Source organism: Gymnogyps californianus, chromosome 1 (genome assembly GCF_018139145.2).
Source record: "Gymnogyps californianus isolate 813 chromosome 1, ASM1813914v2, whole genome shotgun sequence".
NCBI lineage: Eukaryota > Metazoa > Chordata > Aves > Accipitriformes > Cathartidae > Gymnogyps > Gymnogyps californianus.
In genome coordinates, this window is record NC_059471.1 from 160501379 (window position 1) to 160518664 (window position 17286).

Below are 17286 nucleotides of genomic sequence, written 5' to 3' on the forward strand. Positions count from 1 at the left end.
TTATTATTTGGTTCAGTTCAGATCAGACTCCCTGTTTACCACTTTCCAACTGCTCTCACTTCTTGCTAAAAGAAAGTTAAGTGGCATTCAAAACGTCTTGCAAACGAAGACATTAAAATGTTAAAGACAGATTTACCACAGCATTCCCTGAAAGCTTCAACATTAACCAGAGGGGGATTGGCTTAGTTTAGTGAAAAAATTTTAAGTAGAGGGAAGAAGCTAAGTTACATGAGAGTTGTGTATAGGGGCAATGAAAGGTTAACATACACATTCTAGAAGCCAAGTGATTACAGTAAGTCCACATACTATGTAATCAAGAACTCTTACCCCAATAGACAAGATTACTTACATAGATCAGTCCCGAGTAGTATCTCTCCTTCAAGTTGTGAAGCACAGAAGCCTCATTCAGGCATGTCAGCTCCGCCATATCTTCCACTTTAGAGAATTTGGGGGGGTTCATCTTCTGGATGTCATCTTTATTTACTTTCACTTTCTTCCCATTTTCTGCCAGTTCCACGATGGCCTCATCTCCTACTTCTTCCTTCAGGCTAGCTGCCTCAAACCCATTCTTCTCTGAGGGAACCCATACCAGCTTCTTAGCTGCCCAGTCAGCCTGAGTCAGGGGGTTATTAATGATGTTTTTGTCCACGTAAAGGTACTTATCTGCATCTCTTTGCGACATTGTGTTTTAGAATCGGGGACCTGCGAAAAGAGATGGGGAAGAAAAAAAAAAATATTTTTAAAGCCTCAAGTTGCCTTGCAAATTCCTAGACACAGACAGGCAGATGCTAAGTACTCTTGAGTCCCTGGTCATCAGAGCATGCCTCCCCCTCCTTTAGTTTCATGTTAGTAAGCACTGGTAAGTTGTCAAACTTCCAATAAGGTCAAGGTTTTGCTTGCCAAGAGGATGAAAAAACCAAACTAGCAAGCAGTTAAAAAAAACCCTACAACAAAACACTGACCATTAAGCATTTGGAAGCCATTATTTGGCAGAAAAGAGAAAGCACATTAAAGTGGCAAGCATCAAACAATTTGTAAGATGTGCCAATACTCATAGCATCAGATACTATGTCACTAACGTTCAGGTCAAGATTAGCCCCTCACTGCTCTACTTGGTAGAGATATTAGCTCAGAAATATAATCATAAATGTTTAATCAACACTTTCACTTCCTATCTCCTTGTTCTGATAAGCTACGCATCAAATACCATATACCAGTCTAGACAACACACGAGACACACTTTGCTTCTAAAAGACATCATCGATAATTTGAGGACACCAGTTAAGACCAATATTAGACACTTTCCATCACCAGCTTAGTAGCAACACCCAGCCCACCAATTTCTATCTTTTTTTCTAGATAATGTTCAGTAGCAAAATACCTCCTCTTGGAGGTATTTTATATATATATATTCAGTAACAGAATAAACCTGTGGTCAGGAAATTTTACAGCCAAAAATCCTCTATTGGGATCCTTCTGTGAAGCTGTGGTCAGGTAGAAGAGAGAGTACCACCCCTACAAGAGGGAGATTTAGGCAGCATGCTCAGAAAATGGCACCCTAGATTTAGCATTTCATCAAAACCAAACACTACTGCCAGGGATTTTCCAGTTTATAAGGCAGCAATTTTATTGGTGCCATTCAGAAATCCTTTCAATCAGAAGAAAGGACTGCATGCGTCAAGGCTCATTAACCATGTAACAGCAGCCTCTTCACAAGGTCCCATAAACATTACTTCTTGGATCCTTCCTCATAAAGATACCAGTGTCCTCAATATATGTTTTTCATAACTTGGATAGAAGCTAGAGCTCTTTACCACCAAAAGAACAGGAAATGAAAAAATCAATATTCACGTCACGGAAGGCTGTCAGGATCTACAGGGATAACTTTTCTACAGAACATACCCATATTTACAAACCAGACTGCAAATCAAATAGGCGAAGTCTGACTACAGATACCGCAGACAAAAAGGTATCCTTCTGAGAGCAGGACAGAAGCAGTTCAACTCCCGAAATACGCATGAGAGCAACAATAGATGTTGAGTCCCAGCATTAGCAAGTAGTGAATGAAGCCAGAAAAACATCAGCTATAATAATGATGGGCAAAAATGCCCACACCAGTCATTTGTAAGCATGTAGGGAAATTCCTTTCAACAAATGTATCACTGTAGGTGGTATGCAACTTTGTGCCAGGGACTGTATGGATAGCTGTATATTCATAGCCAAAAATTCTTTAGCAAACAAAGAGAAAATTACTTTATAAATAATCATTTCCTTTAGCTTGAGTTTAAAATCTTTGTCTTAAGCCTTACAGGATATGCCAAGCAGCTATCCCACACTTTACCTCATCTTTCCTTCCCCACAGGGTCACTGACACTTCCACCTCAATCAATGCAATGGTGATTCTCAGAGCAACTCCTCCTCCCTGGCTTTTCATATTTTTATTGAAAATCCAGATTTTAATGGGTACATAATGACGAGATTTGTTGCAGAGATAAGATGTAGCAATCAGGAGGCTACCATGAAAAATTTGAGCTGTCAAGAGATGTCCAAAACCACCGTACAACAGCTAGTCTGACAGACTATGTGGGAAATAGAGAAGACTAATAATTCAACAAAAGATGTTGAGACTCCATGACATTGCAGAGTATCATCTGCAGGTTGTGGTCAAAGGGTTAAAAAAAGGGAGTGGAGGGAAGGAGGGGAAAAGAAAAAAAAAATTCAATTGTGTTCAGAGTTGTATCAGGTTTGGCAAGGCAACAGCTGTGCTCTACCCTCCATTACAGAGTTTCCTGCCTATGCAACTCCCAGAATCTAACCAGTTGCCTTTTTTGGCTATAATCAGGCAGGACACAGAGGCAGTATGCTTCAGCTAAATTCAGTTTCATCATTTCCTGAGGAATCCTAAGTAACCAGCCATCTGAAGTGTCCTACATTACACTTAAACATATTCCTCACTTTCTTACTGCATTCAATACACCTTGGAGATTTATTCTGGGATAAAGACTAATTCTTTTTGGATAAGAAATACATAAGACCACAAGAAATCTTTCAAGGGGTATCCCCAGCCAGTTCTAGATCTGGCAAGAACTGAGGAAAGAAGATAGCTACAGAGAGGTTAATCAAATTCCTCACAGGAGGAGAACCCCGAACTATCTCACATACAGCAAGACTGCATTCTTCAGCCAGCAGGGGATCATTCTATAGCATCTATTCCTTTTTATTCCCAGGACTGAAAACAACAACTTTCACAGTACGAAGAGAAATAGCCTAACATGGCTATTCTAAAGTCTCACCAAACACTGAATTTTTTATGCCAGTACTACCACATAGTGAGGAGATTCAAAGATGGTCTGCACCTCAAACTTTAAACAGGCTTGAAAATTACCCTATTGCATGGCAGCAGCAAACAGTCTTATTATCACCATCTCAAACCAGCTTTCATATGCTCCAGAACAGAATCATCAGGTACTAGAACTAAAAAACTGGAGGATCATGCTAAGATAACATGGTATTAGTGCTATTCTCGAGGCTGACTTTGAACCCACAGGGCCTCTAAACTAGCAATACCACAACCCAACCATTAATTTGCCTTCTCCACAAGAACAGTACCAGAGGAATCAGATTCAGCAAGTTCCATCTCATGGGCTCCAAAACTTATCTTCCTAGCTTATGCTGCATTTCACTGGGCATTTCTAAAAATGTCTTAAGTGGTCAAGGAAGTAAGCTCAGTAAGCTCTTGCAGCCTTACAGCAACGCGCAACGAATGCAAGTCATGACCATTTTAGGAACAAATTAGGAAGCAATTTGTTTGCCTAGTAGTTTGCATTTTGGGTGTAGATAATTATGTGGGGCAAGGACATTTATCTTTACATGGCTATTGTGCAACTGTCAGATGAGAATACCGTTAACAATATTCTTTTTGATGCAACGCCAGTCTATAGGTAAGAAGACCAAAAAATACAGAAGGAAGACAGACCATCCTTGTTTTGAGTTTAAATGCCTCCTTCCTAGTATTGTTTCCAAAAATGAAATATTACAGTTGCTTCCCTGTTAACCCAGTATGCTCCCTTACTCTGGTTTGTAGCAGTCCGAGGAACAGGCTGGTCAAATGTTGCTTGTTTTCCACTATTTCAGGTGCCAAAAGACATTCTTTTGCCATTTGACTAACTACATAGTTGCCACAAAGATGCCATACAGTCACAGATGGAGGCAAAATGATCTCTACAGTCATGAATAGGACAGGACCAAGACATTAATAATATGTAGCCCAATCTTAAAAAACAATTTCAAGAACCCTTTACATACATATTTTCCTGCAGATTCTTTTGAGATGAACAAATTAAACACTGGCTTTAAGTTAAGATGCCATGCATTCCCTTTGAACTAGGCAGAATTACCTAAAACCCTCATTTGAATATAATCATATGGACAGAAGTTTGCCTTAGCCTCCTACAATTTCACAGCCTTAAGGCCTGAATTATGAGACACTTCACACACTCCCCTCTCCCTACTTAAAGCAACAAGTGCTTCCCAAAAACCTGGAAACAAACACCTTCTCTGGCCTGGAAAGGTCTAAAAGGTGCCTCTGCTATAAGGTCCCTTCCTTTTGATTACAGTGTTTTGCAACTGCTAAAAGCATAGAACATTATCTGTTTGCAATTTGATTTTCCAGAACTATTTGTATTATTACCACCCCCCCACCCCCCAATGTTTACTCTGTCAGCAGCCACAGAATTGTTCCTGGGACTCAGCCACTGCTGAATAAGATGAGCTTGGGCTATGCTAAACTACCGAGGTAACGGCTGAAGTAGAAATAGAATATATTCAGAAGAGCATTAATGGCAACAGTTAAAGCATCACACTTACTAACAAGTATTAGAGCACTAACTAGGCAAGGAAAGCACTTCTAGTTTGAGTTATCCAAACCGCCATTGAAGTAGGGATCCCCACACCATTCTTTTTAGGCTTCAGCCTCACCATTAGCAAAGATGCATTACTGCATTGGAATAGACAGCTTTAACTACAAACCCTACTTTAATGAATTATGAGAAGTTTGTGAAATACTGGCCTATAGAGAACATAAAATAGCCAGATACATGTACTGTATACTTGCTGACTCTGATCACCATTTCAGAACTTTGCTATAAGACTGAGCCTGCGTGAAAAGGGACGTATGTAGGTAGTTACTAGAAGTTTTCTTCTGTTTCATATCCACCAGTAAGGCACTGTTATACAAACTTTCTGTGATTTCACATGACATGATCCCCGCAGATGGTTTGTCTAGCAGCCTTTATACTAGCAGTGCAAGAGGAGCTACCCTAAAGATCAGGGTGACAAAAAGAATGAACAATAAATAGCAAACACATTTAGACTAAAATAAGTTAATTTCCCTTAGACTAAAATAAGTTAATTTCCCTTTGTTTATACAGTTTAAAAGTATTTTAGGAACACAATTCTCACGCCATGTTCCAAACTGGCTTACCTTTAGCAGGTTGTGGGAGAATGGCATACAAGACAAAAGGCCCTTTCACAGAGCAAAAGGAACGTACACCATTTCTACAGGCAAGACAAGACTTTTACACTAGAAAATTACAGCACTACCGGTCACTTACAGTCCCATTTCAGTTACAACTAAATTGTCCTCAGTGAAGAAGCTTGACTCTTTGTTAATACACAGCATTTGAAAAATAATCTGACTTTGAGAAGAAGCTAATGATTCAAACTAAGTTTGGTCAGTAACATTCATATGACGGGAATCCTTGTTAAGCATACAATCTGAACAGCTAATACTTGCATTATTTTTGCAAACTCAACTATTTCACTTTCCCCAGCCAGCTGAATGCAGTTCACCAAATCAACAGAAACAGTTGCATTAAGTGCAGCTAGAAAGCACAGTAAGCAGACTTTAGTGGCCATACTGCCTACAGTGACCATGAACTGACAACATTAAAAACCAAAACCTAACCCACCAAAAAAAACTCCCTATAATTCCCTTGTATTCACGAAGAAACTGTTCAGATCTCATCTGTTTAGGACATACTAGGCTGACACTTCACAGCTCCACGTGCCAGGATGAAAGAAAACTGTAAAGTTTGTTAGCACAAACTGCTCCAATTTGTAAGTAACACCTATATAAAAACTGAAGTCTGAATCACTAAGGGTGAGAAATGAATCGCAGGGAGGAGGGGGAGAGGAAGGGAAGGGAAAAAGCTGGCAGGAAGCTGAACTGATGGACTGGTTATATCTGCTTGTTTCTCAAGTTCAGTACACTGTGACACACCAGTGCTTGATACTTCAGACTGAACTCAAGAATCATGAATTTCAGTTGTCCTACTAGAGAATACAACATCAGGCAAGTACACGAGTTCGCAATTAATACTCCCTCACAGATAGTCCCCCAAGCTGAAGGCATTCAGCTACACTTTACCCTTTTTGTTCAGGATGCTGTGCTGCCAGACTCATTTCTTCTAGTCCAGCTTTATTTGGGATTCATAATGATTGCTATTAGGCTTACTGTAGTTCACTGCTTTCCTCTCTAGTCACAGTCTGACGCACACAATACATTGTTGAAAGATTTATTTCACAACTGGAATGCAGATTGCTGGCAATTATTGTTGCATATTCAGTTTGACTGTAGTGCTGCCCAGACTTGCCAGCTACCGTGTTTATTACTGTAAGTTAAACTCAAAGGTAGAGCACTAAAGTGCCTTCTCTGTATGCACAGGGCTCCAAGAATCAAGGAGGAATCTAATTATCTATTGTGTAATACAGCTATCATTTACACATAAGTGATCTACTGACCAGACTACACATCAGACAGAAGAAAGAAAGAAGTTGAAGGGTATTCTGTATCTTCCAGGTGGCCTAAAGGTACCTGGCATGCATCCTCAGAACAATGAACATGGAATAAATATTTCTCAGCTTCCACATGTCCAGCTCTCTTCATCAGCTGTCAGGCACCACTTTCTGGTACGTGTGAAGCAGCACTTCCATATTCTACTGTAACAGCTGACACAGGAGGTTTGCTCTGTGAAGCTGGGACTTTCCACGGCAAATTGCAAAGGCCACAAAGCCATCTACAAGTAAGACACTGTCCTTGCACGCCACTTAGTAGTCATCTTTTCTCTCCACTGGGTTCAAATCAATGGTAAGATTGGGAGAACAGAAGCTACAAGCACATGTAGATGTAACAAATTAATGCCAATCTGAGGAGGCTAGTTTTGGGTACCAAAGAGTGAAAACGGGATAGCGCAGGCTTCACCACAGGCTATACAAGCACAGAAACGATCTTGGGCAACCGCACTGCATACCATAAAGAAATTAACCACTGTAGGTTATGGGCAAATACGGCCAGGCATAGCTTCCCTAAGTTAATGCCAGGGAGGGTATGCTTGCCCCTATTTTAATTGCACCTTCTCAGTTCAGTGAGACACAAAGACACATTACCATCCATGTACATGGCACCAATAAAGTTAATCAGTTCTGTGAAGCCTGTGCACATTGTTTAAACACACCAAACAGTGGTTTAGGGAGGGGGAGGGTAGCCTTCTGTTGATTTCGAGTCCAGTCTTTAGCATGACAAAGCTAGGCTGGCTGCCACCCAACCCCATTCACTTTGAATAAATATTCAAAGTTTACAATCCTGCATAATACACTTTCTGCAACTGTTGTTTCTCATTAGTGCACGTACAGTACATGCCTTCTCAGCAGAGGAGAGAATTCCTCTTCCAGAGACAGTGTGCCCACAAGGAAAACATTCCAGGGGGAGAACACATTCTTCGTGACCACTCAGCAAAGTAATCCCACTTAAGGAGACAGCTGTAGTTCAGAAAACTGCAGCCCATCCCTGCTGTTCAAGCTGTTTTGCTGGAAGACTTGTTTTCAGGAGGCATAATGGACTGCAAAAGTTCTGATCAGGCATGCAGAGTTCCCCAGGGACACTGCATGAGAGAGGGAGGAAGAGCTTGGAACGTTTCAGCCTGTCCTTGTTATCTCAGGGTCACTTTTCATCCCTTCCCTACTATTCTGATTTAAGGCTAAAAAGCTATCTGCTAAGAACTCTCTGAGGCACTGAAGTGTAAGGTAGCTCTTCCAATACACAGTTCTATATCAATTAGCACTCCCTATCATCTTTGTCTACTCCAGGTTTCATTTCATCGCAAGAGGGAACAAGGAATAAAACAATTACACCTAAATACAGAGAAGAAAAATATGGTTCTGGTTCACTCTTTTAGAGACAAATATTTAGCATGGATGTGGCTAAGATAAAGTCATCTTACAGCAGCAATTATTCTTGCTTACGTTAACTGAGAAATTGCTTTGATCTCGGCATCAATAATACTAATTTTCTTCCAGTTCATATTGGAAAGAACCAAGAATCAGTGCAAATACGTCTGGCAAACCATTTTAAAAAAGATTATTTTTACATTGCAGCAGGGAACCAAGTTTCTCTAGACACTTTCAGCTCAACCTACTGTGCCAAACAATGACCATGTACAAACAGCCTTCTGCTATATCTCATATTTTTATTCTTGTTTCAAATAGTTCCGCTCCACCATTAACAGCAGCTATGGGGATGGCAGGCAAAAACCCTGGCACAGAGAAGTCTACTACCTTTACAGGGTCCAAGTTTGATTCTCTACTCTTCTAGCTATACATAGGGATCCATTAAGAGTACCTACCTCTGTTTATGAAGGTGATCTTGGAGGTGGGGGGCAGGAGGAGAGTGACTCTTTCTGGACATGAGAACAGCAACTCCTACACTGAAGGAAAACCTACATAGCCTTAAGCTCCAGGATGTATAAGGAGGCCAGGTTGAAAATAACCTCACAGTGCATAAATACCAAGTTCAAGGTGGTCTGAAAAACTTTGAAACATTCTGATTGCGACATTTCCCTATTGCATTCAAGGTCTTGCACAGCTTCGTGGCTCCTTACTTAGCTATCCATTATCACCAATGTTCTAGAGAAAGCCCCAGTGCAGCAGAGCGCACAAGGAACACTTGTCTGGTCTGTACCCCTCAGACTCATGCTTGTTTTCTGGTTAGCTTGTTCCTTTCCTGACCTGCGCTTTCTTCCCTAAATGTCAAATATATCAGTCTTTAAAAAGGAACAGCATTAGGCACCTCTTATTTTAGAATTCACCCAACCATGCCCTCCTGTCTGGATCTCCTGAAGCACTGATTTTTGTATTAAAGGAGAAGAAAGGACTCATCTTTCAATCTGAAATGAGTAAACACAAGGGCACTTGAAGTAGGAACCTAGTCTGAACTGTTACAATCATGGCTATATGGCATATAAAGTTTTCTCTATTCTGGCATTACAGGAAAAGACTTTTTTGGAAAAAAAAATTATCCCCTTCTGACAGGAGGCTGACATACTATGACATTCCACGGTCCCAATAAGAGGAGGCAAATATAATTTGGAAGTTTCCAACAAAGTTTTGCTTTCTAGCATAACAGGGTAAAAAAAAAAACATGAGGAAACACTGACCACAGAGTAGCAGAAGAACTGTTTCATGTGTTTCCACCATAGTTAACAACATTCTTCACAACCATGTATACTACAGTGCTGCGGTGCTGAGACACTGGAACAGGTTGTCCAGAGAAGTTGTGGATGCCCCCTCCCTGGAATTGTTTAAGGCCAGGCTGGATGGGGCTTTGAGCAACCTGATCTAGCGGAAGGTGTCCCTGCCCTCCCTGCCCATGGCAGGGGGGTTGGAACTAAATGATCTTTATGGTCCCTTCCCACCCAAACCATCCTATGATTGTATGATATTCTTCTCCTTATCTACACGAGCAAGAGCTGAACCATTACTGCAGTTGTACTTTTTCCTGATAGAATTGGTATAATACAGCGTGGTAATATTTATCAGTTAAACCTACATCAAGTTTTTAGAGCATTAAAGAACTAAAATCTACCTATATAGTTCTGCCCATTAGGAAAAAACTTAAATTTGCCATGTAAAAAGATTAACTCCCACTATGTGGAGAAAGAAGATAAACTGACTGTGCACACGTATATGCCAGTGCTATGCAGACAACACTTAGATAATTTTTAGAAGTCACACCAGTTTGTCTAATAAATTGGCAATCCCTTCCTTAAAGAAAAATTATGACTAATACATCTTCCTCACCACATTTGTGTGTTCTCATTTTACATTTCCCATCATGTACTGCATTAAACTGCAAGATCAAGTTCATCTACGCAAAACTCTGACTTGGGAAGGGCCATTAAAACAATTCAGAATAATTTACTGTGTAATGAAAGGTCAAAGACTTTAGTATCTCCTACAAACATTCATACTGCAATATAACCCAGATGATAAAAGCTAAGTGAACTAGTTTAAGTCACAAATCTTAAGTCACAGTTTAAAAAGTTTTTGTGCCTGTGGAGAAATCTTATTTTGTACTTATGCTCCTCTAAGAAAGAAAATTCCCTTTGTCAGTAAGCAGACACGTCCATCTGAAACACAACAGTTTCAAGTATCCAATTACTTAATTATTGTAAATAGTCTACCATAGACGTGTATCCATACTCCCATATCCATTTATTTAAACAATTCTGTAAAGTCTGAATACATTTTACTTGATGTCAAAAAGAGATAAAAAACATCTCTAACTCTGAACAACAGAAACAAAGACATCTGAACAGCATCTGTGAAGAATAAAATATATTAAGTGGTATTCTACTAAAAAAATAAAATTCCATTAATACAAAAAAACCTATTTCTTGGACTACGTCAGATGCATTTACAAGCAAAAAGTAACTAAAATCGTTTTCTAGATAGTTACCTGCAACCAGCAATTTATGAATTAAACTGCCTGTTTCTGAACACCATCTCAAATCCACTCCTCCTGATCTGTTCCACTAATTGTGAAACACACAGCTACCCCCCCCGCAACCACCCCAAAAAAGGAAGAAAAAAGACCAAAGAAAAATGGTCAATACCTTCCTCTACTTTTTAAACTATGAATAACACGGCCAAAACGGAAGCCAGAAAGTATTTTTCTTCATCTACATTAAAAAACCTGTCAAAAGTCCATTTAACTCATCAACCAACTAGTTCCAAGTGCTTAGCCAGGAACTTTCTCATCCAGTTCATTGGTTTTACTTCAGATTTACATTCAGCATTTGTGCCAAGTTCTTACATTTAAGCATCCTACATTTGTTCAAATATGCCTAAATCCTCAGATAGACTATCAATTTAAGAAAAAGAAACACTATCAATGAAAATTAATTTGTACTCACACATTTCAAAATAATTGATTTTATTGATTCCGAGCACAGCAAGACTGGAATCTCTTGCACTAAATGGCAAGCAGACCTACCGTGTAACAGTCCCTGTCAAAAAGAGCTTACTGACTGAAAATTTACCTACAAACTGATACAATAGTTGTTTTAAGTCAGTCATATTTGGAGAAAAAGAGAGAAGCAACTGAAATTAATTTTTTTAAATTGAAATTTTGCTGTAGGTTTCCATTTTTTTTTTCTTGGATATTTAAATCACCTCTAAGTATGTCAGTAAAACTAGCTGGATCTAGTGTTGGCCACAACCGACTTTAACCAAAGTCAAATCTACTGCACCTCCAAGGTTGATTAAAAGAGCCTAAATTCAAATGAACTGGTGAAGTCTTGACCTTAAAAGAAAAACACAGATGAATGTACTCTCATCATTACAAACAATAAAGAGGGAAGTAAACTATTACAAGAGCATGCTTTAAATCTTAGATTTTAAACAGGAAGCGGCCCAACAGGAAAAAAAAAAAAACACAACTGACTGCACAGGACTGTCAAAGTTGAGCTGTAAAATTTCTCTAAACCTCTTTTCTTACAAGTCTGAACGCCTACTTTTCTTTCATTCAAATCAGAACTCCAGCTCTGTGTTGAGGCATATATCACAATGAATTTCCTGCCGAGACCCATTAAAATGGTAGTTCCTGATGAATAGCAGTATTCATCAGTTAAGCAGACTTTATGATACAGATTTCCAAGTTAAGTTTCCCTCAACATATATTAATTATTAGCTTGAGTTTACTGAAATCACTCATCCATGTGGTTTTATTTACTACTCTCAGCAGAGTCAGCATACATGCATTAGGAGAAATTTAAATTTCTAGTCATGAAGACAAGCAGAATCCAAACCCTATGTACAAAACTCTAGAGGCATAAATTTCATAAAGAGGTCATGGAGTCAAACCACAGTATGCAGAGTTATATTTCATTATACCTCTCTGCATCCAACAGTAATACATTTGTAATACTTCTGTAAGAAATAATTTGCAGTAGACAAGTATGCTAGATCAATTTTACAGTTTCCACTTTGCTATGTTTAAAAAGGACACGACTTAGCAGTACTAGCTCCGGAAGTATCATACAATGAAATCAATAGTAGTTCCATCACTGGAAAATTGTAGACACTACTATTTCTTTATACTTTTTAGGATGCTCAGAAAGGCTACATATTGTGCTTGAATAGTAACAGGCCAGAGGGCCATGAACTGAAAACAGGGATTAGTCCATTACGCTGAACATGACTGGGTTGGAATGAGGTCAGAAGATGTTAAGTCACTACAGTAGCCTAGGATTGCAAGACGGATCGGTGTTAGATTATTACTTCAAGTACTCAGAACAAGTTCTCACAGCCACTAAAGAAAAAAGTGAAGAGGATAAACTATAATTAAGATGAACTTGTAAATTGATGCATTTCATTTAGTTGGACAACACCCATTTGTGTTAGCTTCCAGGGCAGAAGTTGCATTTGTGTTTGTCTCATCATACTCTACTTAAACCAGGTTGCTAGTTTCCATCTCTTTCTACACTAGGAAACTCAATTAGAACCATGGTGTGCTTAAACTGAAAAGAAATTTAAGGTACAAGGTCACCAAGCCACCACTAAGCTAGAGCAATTGCCAGCAAAAACAATGCTGCTGTAGGCAATCCTATGCTATTATAGTTTTGTTCCAACCCACAGAAGACTTAATGTCAGGCACACAATTTCTCTACTTAACATGCAAACAGCTGTGCCTCAATTATAAACTAAGAAAACAAAGACTAATAAGATATTTATACAAGAAATCAAAGACAAAAATGGATGTTAGAGGGCACCAAGTGCATTATTGAGTCAAATGAACAAAAACATATTAAATCATACACTTGGGATTAAAGTTTTGGACACCTTTTAGCAGATGTGCACACTAACTCTGAGCCTTTAAAATGCACTTTAGTCATCAGTTAGCTTCAGCACATTACCCAATAGCGTGAAGTTACCATGCAAGAAAGCAGATGTGGTACACAGGGGTGGGGGATAAGACAACCTTACCTTTGACTTCCCCTTTCAGTAAACCTTGCATTAACCAGATGGGTTCCTGTACCTCCAGTGAGTCCACATATCTCACCCTATTATACTGACACCAATTCATAAGTGACATAAATCTGGGCAAGACACAGCCCTAGGGATGGGGGTAGAAGCAGAAGATTCAGCAGAATCAGCTCAGAAATCGCAATACCTATGACACGTGTCCTGTCCTGTCCGTTCAGTATCCTGGAGATTAACAGAATAAAACCTGAATTTTTGAGTATAGACAGACTACTTTCATTTCCCAGTACAACTGAATTATATTGTCATTTAGCTAGTAGCCATGCTGATATACATACACTCCCTTGTACCTGCTGACAGAGGACTAACCTGTGAATTATTAGTAATTATAAACATTTAGTACGTTATTGTTAAAGACCTGCCAAGATAATAATGGTTCAAGTTTTCAAGATAGTTTGTTGCAGTGGTAAATGTACGTCTCCGCATTTGTAGTAGAAATGTTTGCAGTGCCGAGTACTGTTGCAAAGAGATTTAAGCACCTGTGGCATCTGACTCCACTGCAGTTTTCAACTCAAAGATGAGTATTAGAGCTACTAACCACTCCACAGTTTGAACACTCTCCAACATTTTTCATAATGCCAAAATAATGTGCTGGACAACACAGATTATTTCAGCCTCCTAAGTCAGAAATTCTTCTAATCTCTTTCCTACAACTTTACTGGACAAGTAATTTTATTCTTTTTCTTTTTGTTGTTATTACTACTCATTCATTACTGATTCACTTAAAAGATTACGGTGTAGCTCTCACAATCTATTTGTCTTCTTAAAACATTCTGAAGCATATCAAAATCCACCTAGAGGAAATAATTAAAAAAAGCTTATTCTTTCTTTTTCTCTTCAGATGAAAATATCACCCTGGCAACCTTTTTCTTACGACAATAACTTGAAAGAAAAAAAAATAATCCCAGAACCATAGCAGAAATATCCTAACAATCTATGCAAACAAAGTCCAATAAAAGGCCTTCAGTTTCTACACCCATTCTCCTGGGACAGATAGAACCTGACTATTTAGTCTTCCTGTTTATACAGAAACAGCTACATGCTACCTGGCAGAGCAAACTTTGAGGTCAAAGTCTCTTCTCCAGAGAGCTTCCAAAATCAGATCTTGGCTATACGAGTCAAGCACCCAAGAGATGACACCATATTACAAAAAGAACCACGTAACTCACCAGCTTCATGTTGGTCATACTCACTTTGAGGTTCCAGGTCACTAAATATGAGAAGTTCAGACCCCCATTTCTATCCACTACGAGCAATTTTGTAGCTACCTTAGAGTTAGTGAAAGTTTTGCCTGTCCACCTCCAGAAAGACAGTGCATGCACTATGAATAAGTGCAACAAATAAAGCTATCAAGAAGGAGAACACGTCAATTTAAACAGTTCCACCTGACACGGAGCTTCATAGAACTGCTGCATGATTTCACTCTAGTTGTTTTTACAAGGTCAGATTAGCAGCACAATCTTGTGTTTATACAGTTTTGGCAATTGTGATTAACAACTTCAAAACTCTTTTGTGCTAAAGGCAACTCCACTTATATTTATCAATTGCTTCTCCCTCATTACAACTTTCTAGTTAACAAAAATATTTGCTTATCTCATTTAAACTTTGGGAGAGAGCACTACAGTTGCAGACAGTGCATCTATGAGTCAATACATATCTGCATCATGATTTGCCACTTTTACTGGAACGCCATGGATAAGTGAACTTAGTCACATTGCTACCTAGTGACTAATTTCAAAAACATCTTTACACAAGCAGTAAATGATTAGAGCACTGTTACTTTGGAGTTAAAACTTTACCATATCTAGCCTTATGGACAGGAGATGTACACAAGAGTTAAGGATGTGTAATTTAATCTTTCAAGCCATGGTTCAACAGCCTCCATGCAAATTAACTTATATTTCTTTATAGTGTAGGGCACAGGCACAGAAATCATAGTCTGCAGGCCAAAGTCCATCTACTACAATATCTCTTGAAGTCTGAAGCATTTCTTATGCATTACTTGAGAGATTATTCTGTTTAGGACAGACCTGCTCACTTAGAAAAAAGCTTAGGTCCTTAGTCCGCTCTGATGCGGTGCGGCTCAGGACATCACGACATGGGATACAGAAGAAAAACCTATGGAATAAGAAAGACAAAGAGCACAAACGGTGTTTCAAGAAGAAAAAAAGGAGGAAGGAAAGGAACCATAAGAAGGGGAAAAAAAAAAAGGAATTTAACAGCCACTGCATGAAGAGCTTCCTCATCAATGCAGTTTACTTCTGAAAAATCCCACTTTATTACCAGAAGCATGTTATTGCTTTAAAACTCATTTCACCCTGTGTTTAGGCAAATTAGGAGCAATTCTTATTAAACCAACTGGGTACACACCACCCTCGGGGGCTATGAAACTTGTTACTTTCCACACCTACTGGAGAGAGGTTGGTAAGGATATCACTAAAAGCCAGAGAACTTTTCCTACTCGGTTGGAGGTGATGCCTGAAAGCACAAGCTATCTGCAAGGGTTTTTACTGCAAGCTTCATCTTGCCCTGTCACTCCCTCCTCCCTCTCTCCTGGCTTCACTGTACAGACCAAACCGAACGAGGAAGTCGAGATCTGAGGGCGGAAGCCAAGCCCATTGCAATGTCTGCAGGAGGATTGTCAGCCTGTGACTCAGGCTACAGCCCTGACAGCTGCCAAACGGTCCTATTTTCCCCTACCCGTTACTTCCAAAGGACGGACACTCAAACGCGAGGGGGGGAAAGGGGAAGAGACGCACTGGAGGGATTGGGAGAGAGGACGGTCCGGTGAAAAAGAGCGCGAATAACGCCACCCCACCTCCGAGAAGGCCAGTTAGCAGGGCGTGGAGGGAGGAGAGAGGCAACTCCCTGGGCATAATGCAACCGTGCGGCGCACAGCGCGGCGGCACACACGCCCCCGAAGGAGAGGAGGAGGGCGGGGGGGGACGGGGAACACCCCAGGCACGGCAGGTTGGCGCCCAGCCGGGCTGCCTGCCCCCCGGCTCCGCGGGGAAGGCGGAGGAGAGCAGCGGGAGAGCGGTACCCTCTCGCCCGGCCGGACAAAGAGGCGCGAAACCCGCGAGGGGGGAAGCGCGGCGCCAGGGGGGACAACCCGGGGCCACCCGCGCCCACCGCCCCATCCGACCGGCTTCACCTGAGCCCGGCTACGGCGGAGGGAGGGAAACGCCGCGGCGGCGGCGGCTGCGCTTCTCCCGGCGAGAGAGTGGCGTCCTCACGCTGCCGGCTCCTCCCGCAAGCACCGCGACCGCCTCTCGCTCACCGGCACTGCGAGGCACCCGGCCGGGAGGAGCCGCCGCGGCCCAGCAACGCCGCCGCCCCGCCCCCCCTCCCCCCCGCGGCACCGCCAGCCAATGGCGGCACCGGCTGCGGAGAGCTGACGGCCGCCGCCGCCAATAGGAGCCGGCCGCAGGGCGGAGGCGAGCCGTTGAGGAAGCGGCGAGCCGTTGAGGAAGGGGGTGGTGCCTCGCGCCCTCTGCCGTTAGCAACGCCCGGGCGCGCGCGGAGCCCCGCCCCTTGGCGGGCCAGCCCAGCCCCGCGGCCGCTCGGGCGGGGCGCGGCGCAGCGCGGTCCGGCAGCGGCGGCCGCCGAGGGGCTCGGGAGGGGCGGGCGGCGCGGCCCGGCCTCCCCTCGCCGGCACCGGGGCCGGGCCGAGCACCCCGAGCTGCCCTCCCCCGCCCCCGGGTCAGGCCGTGCCAAGCCGCTCCCACAACCCCCCGCGCCAGGCTGTGCCAGGGCAGCCCCACAATGCCCCGCGCCGGGCGGGCACCGGCGGCCGGCGCCAGCCTCTGCCCCTGCGGAAGCGGTGCCTCGCTGGCACTCTGGAGGGCCTCGGGTTTGCCGGCCCCAGCGTGTCCCCAGGGCTGGGAGAATGGAACTCGGGGTCAGCCT

At 41.9% G+C, this 17286-nt stretch overlaps 1 protein-coding gene across 1 annotated transcript in view; it reads right to left on the minus strand.

Annotated features, from left to right (window-relative positions):
- The window catches only part of MYH9 (myosin heavy chain 9), a 73134-nt gene extending 56527 nt beyond the window's left edge, over window positions 1–16607 (minus strand). Inside the window, exons 1-2 of the mRNA XM_050910991.1 lie at window positions 16532–16607; window positions 350–702 (exon numbers count right to left, since the gene is read on the minus strand). Of these exons, the coding sequence (XP_050766948.1) occupies window positions 350–682 (333 nt within the window). The 5' untranslated portion in view covers window positions 683–702; window positions 16532–16607. The remainder of the gene's footprint in view (window positions 1–349; window positions 703–16531) is intronic.
- Between the last annotated feature and the right edge of the window lie 679 nt (window positions 16608–17286).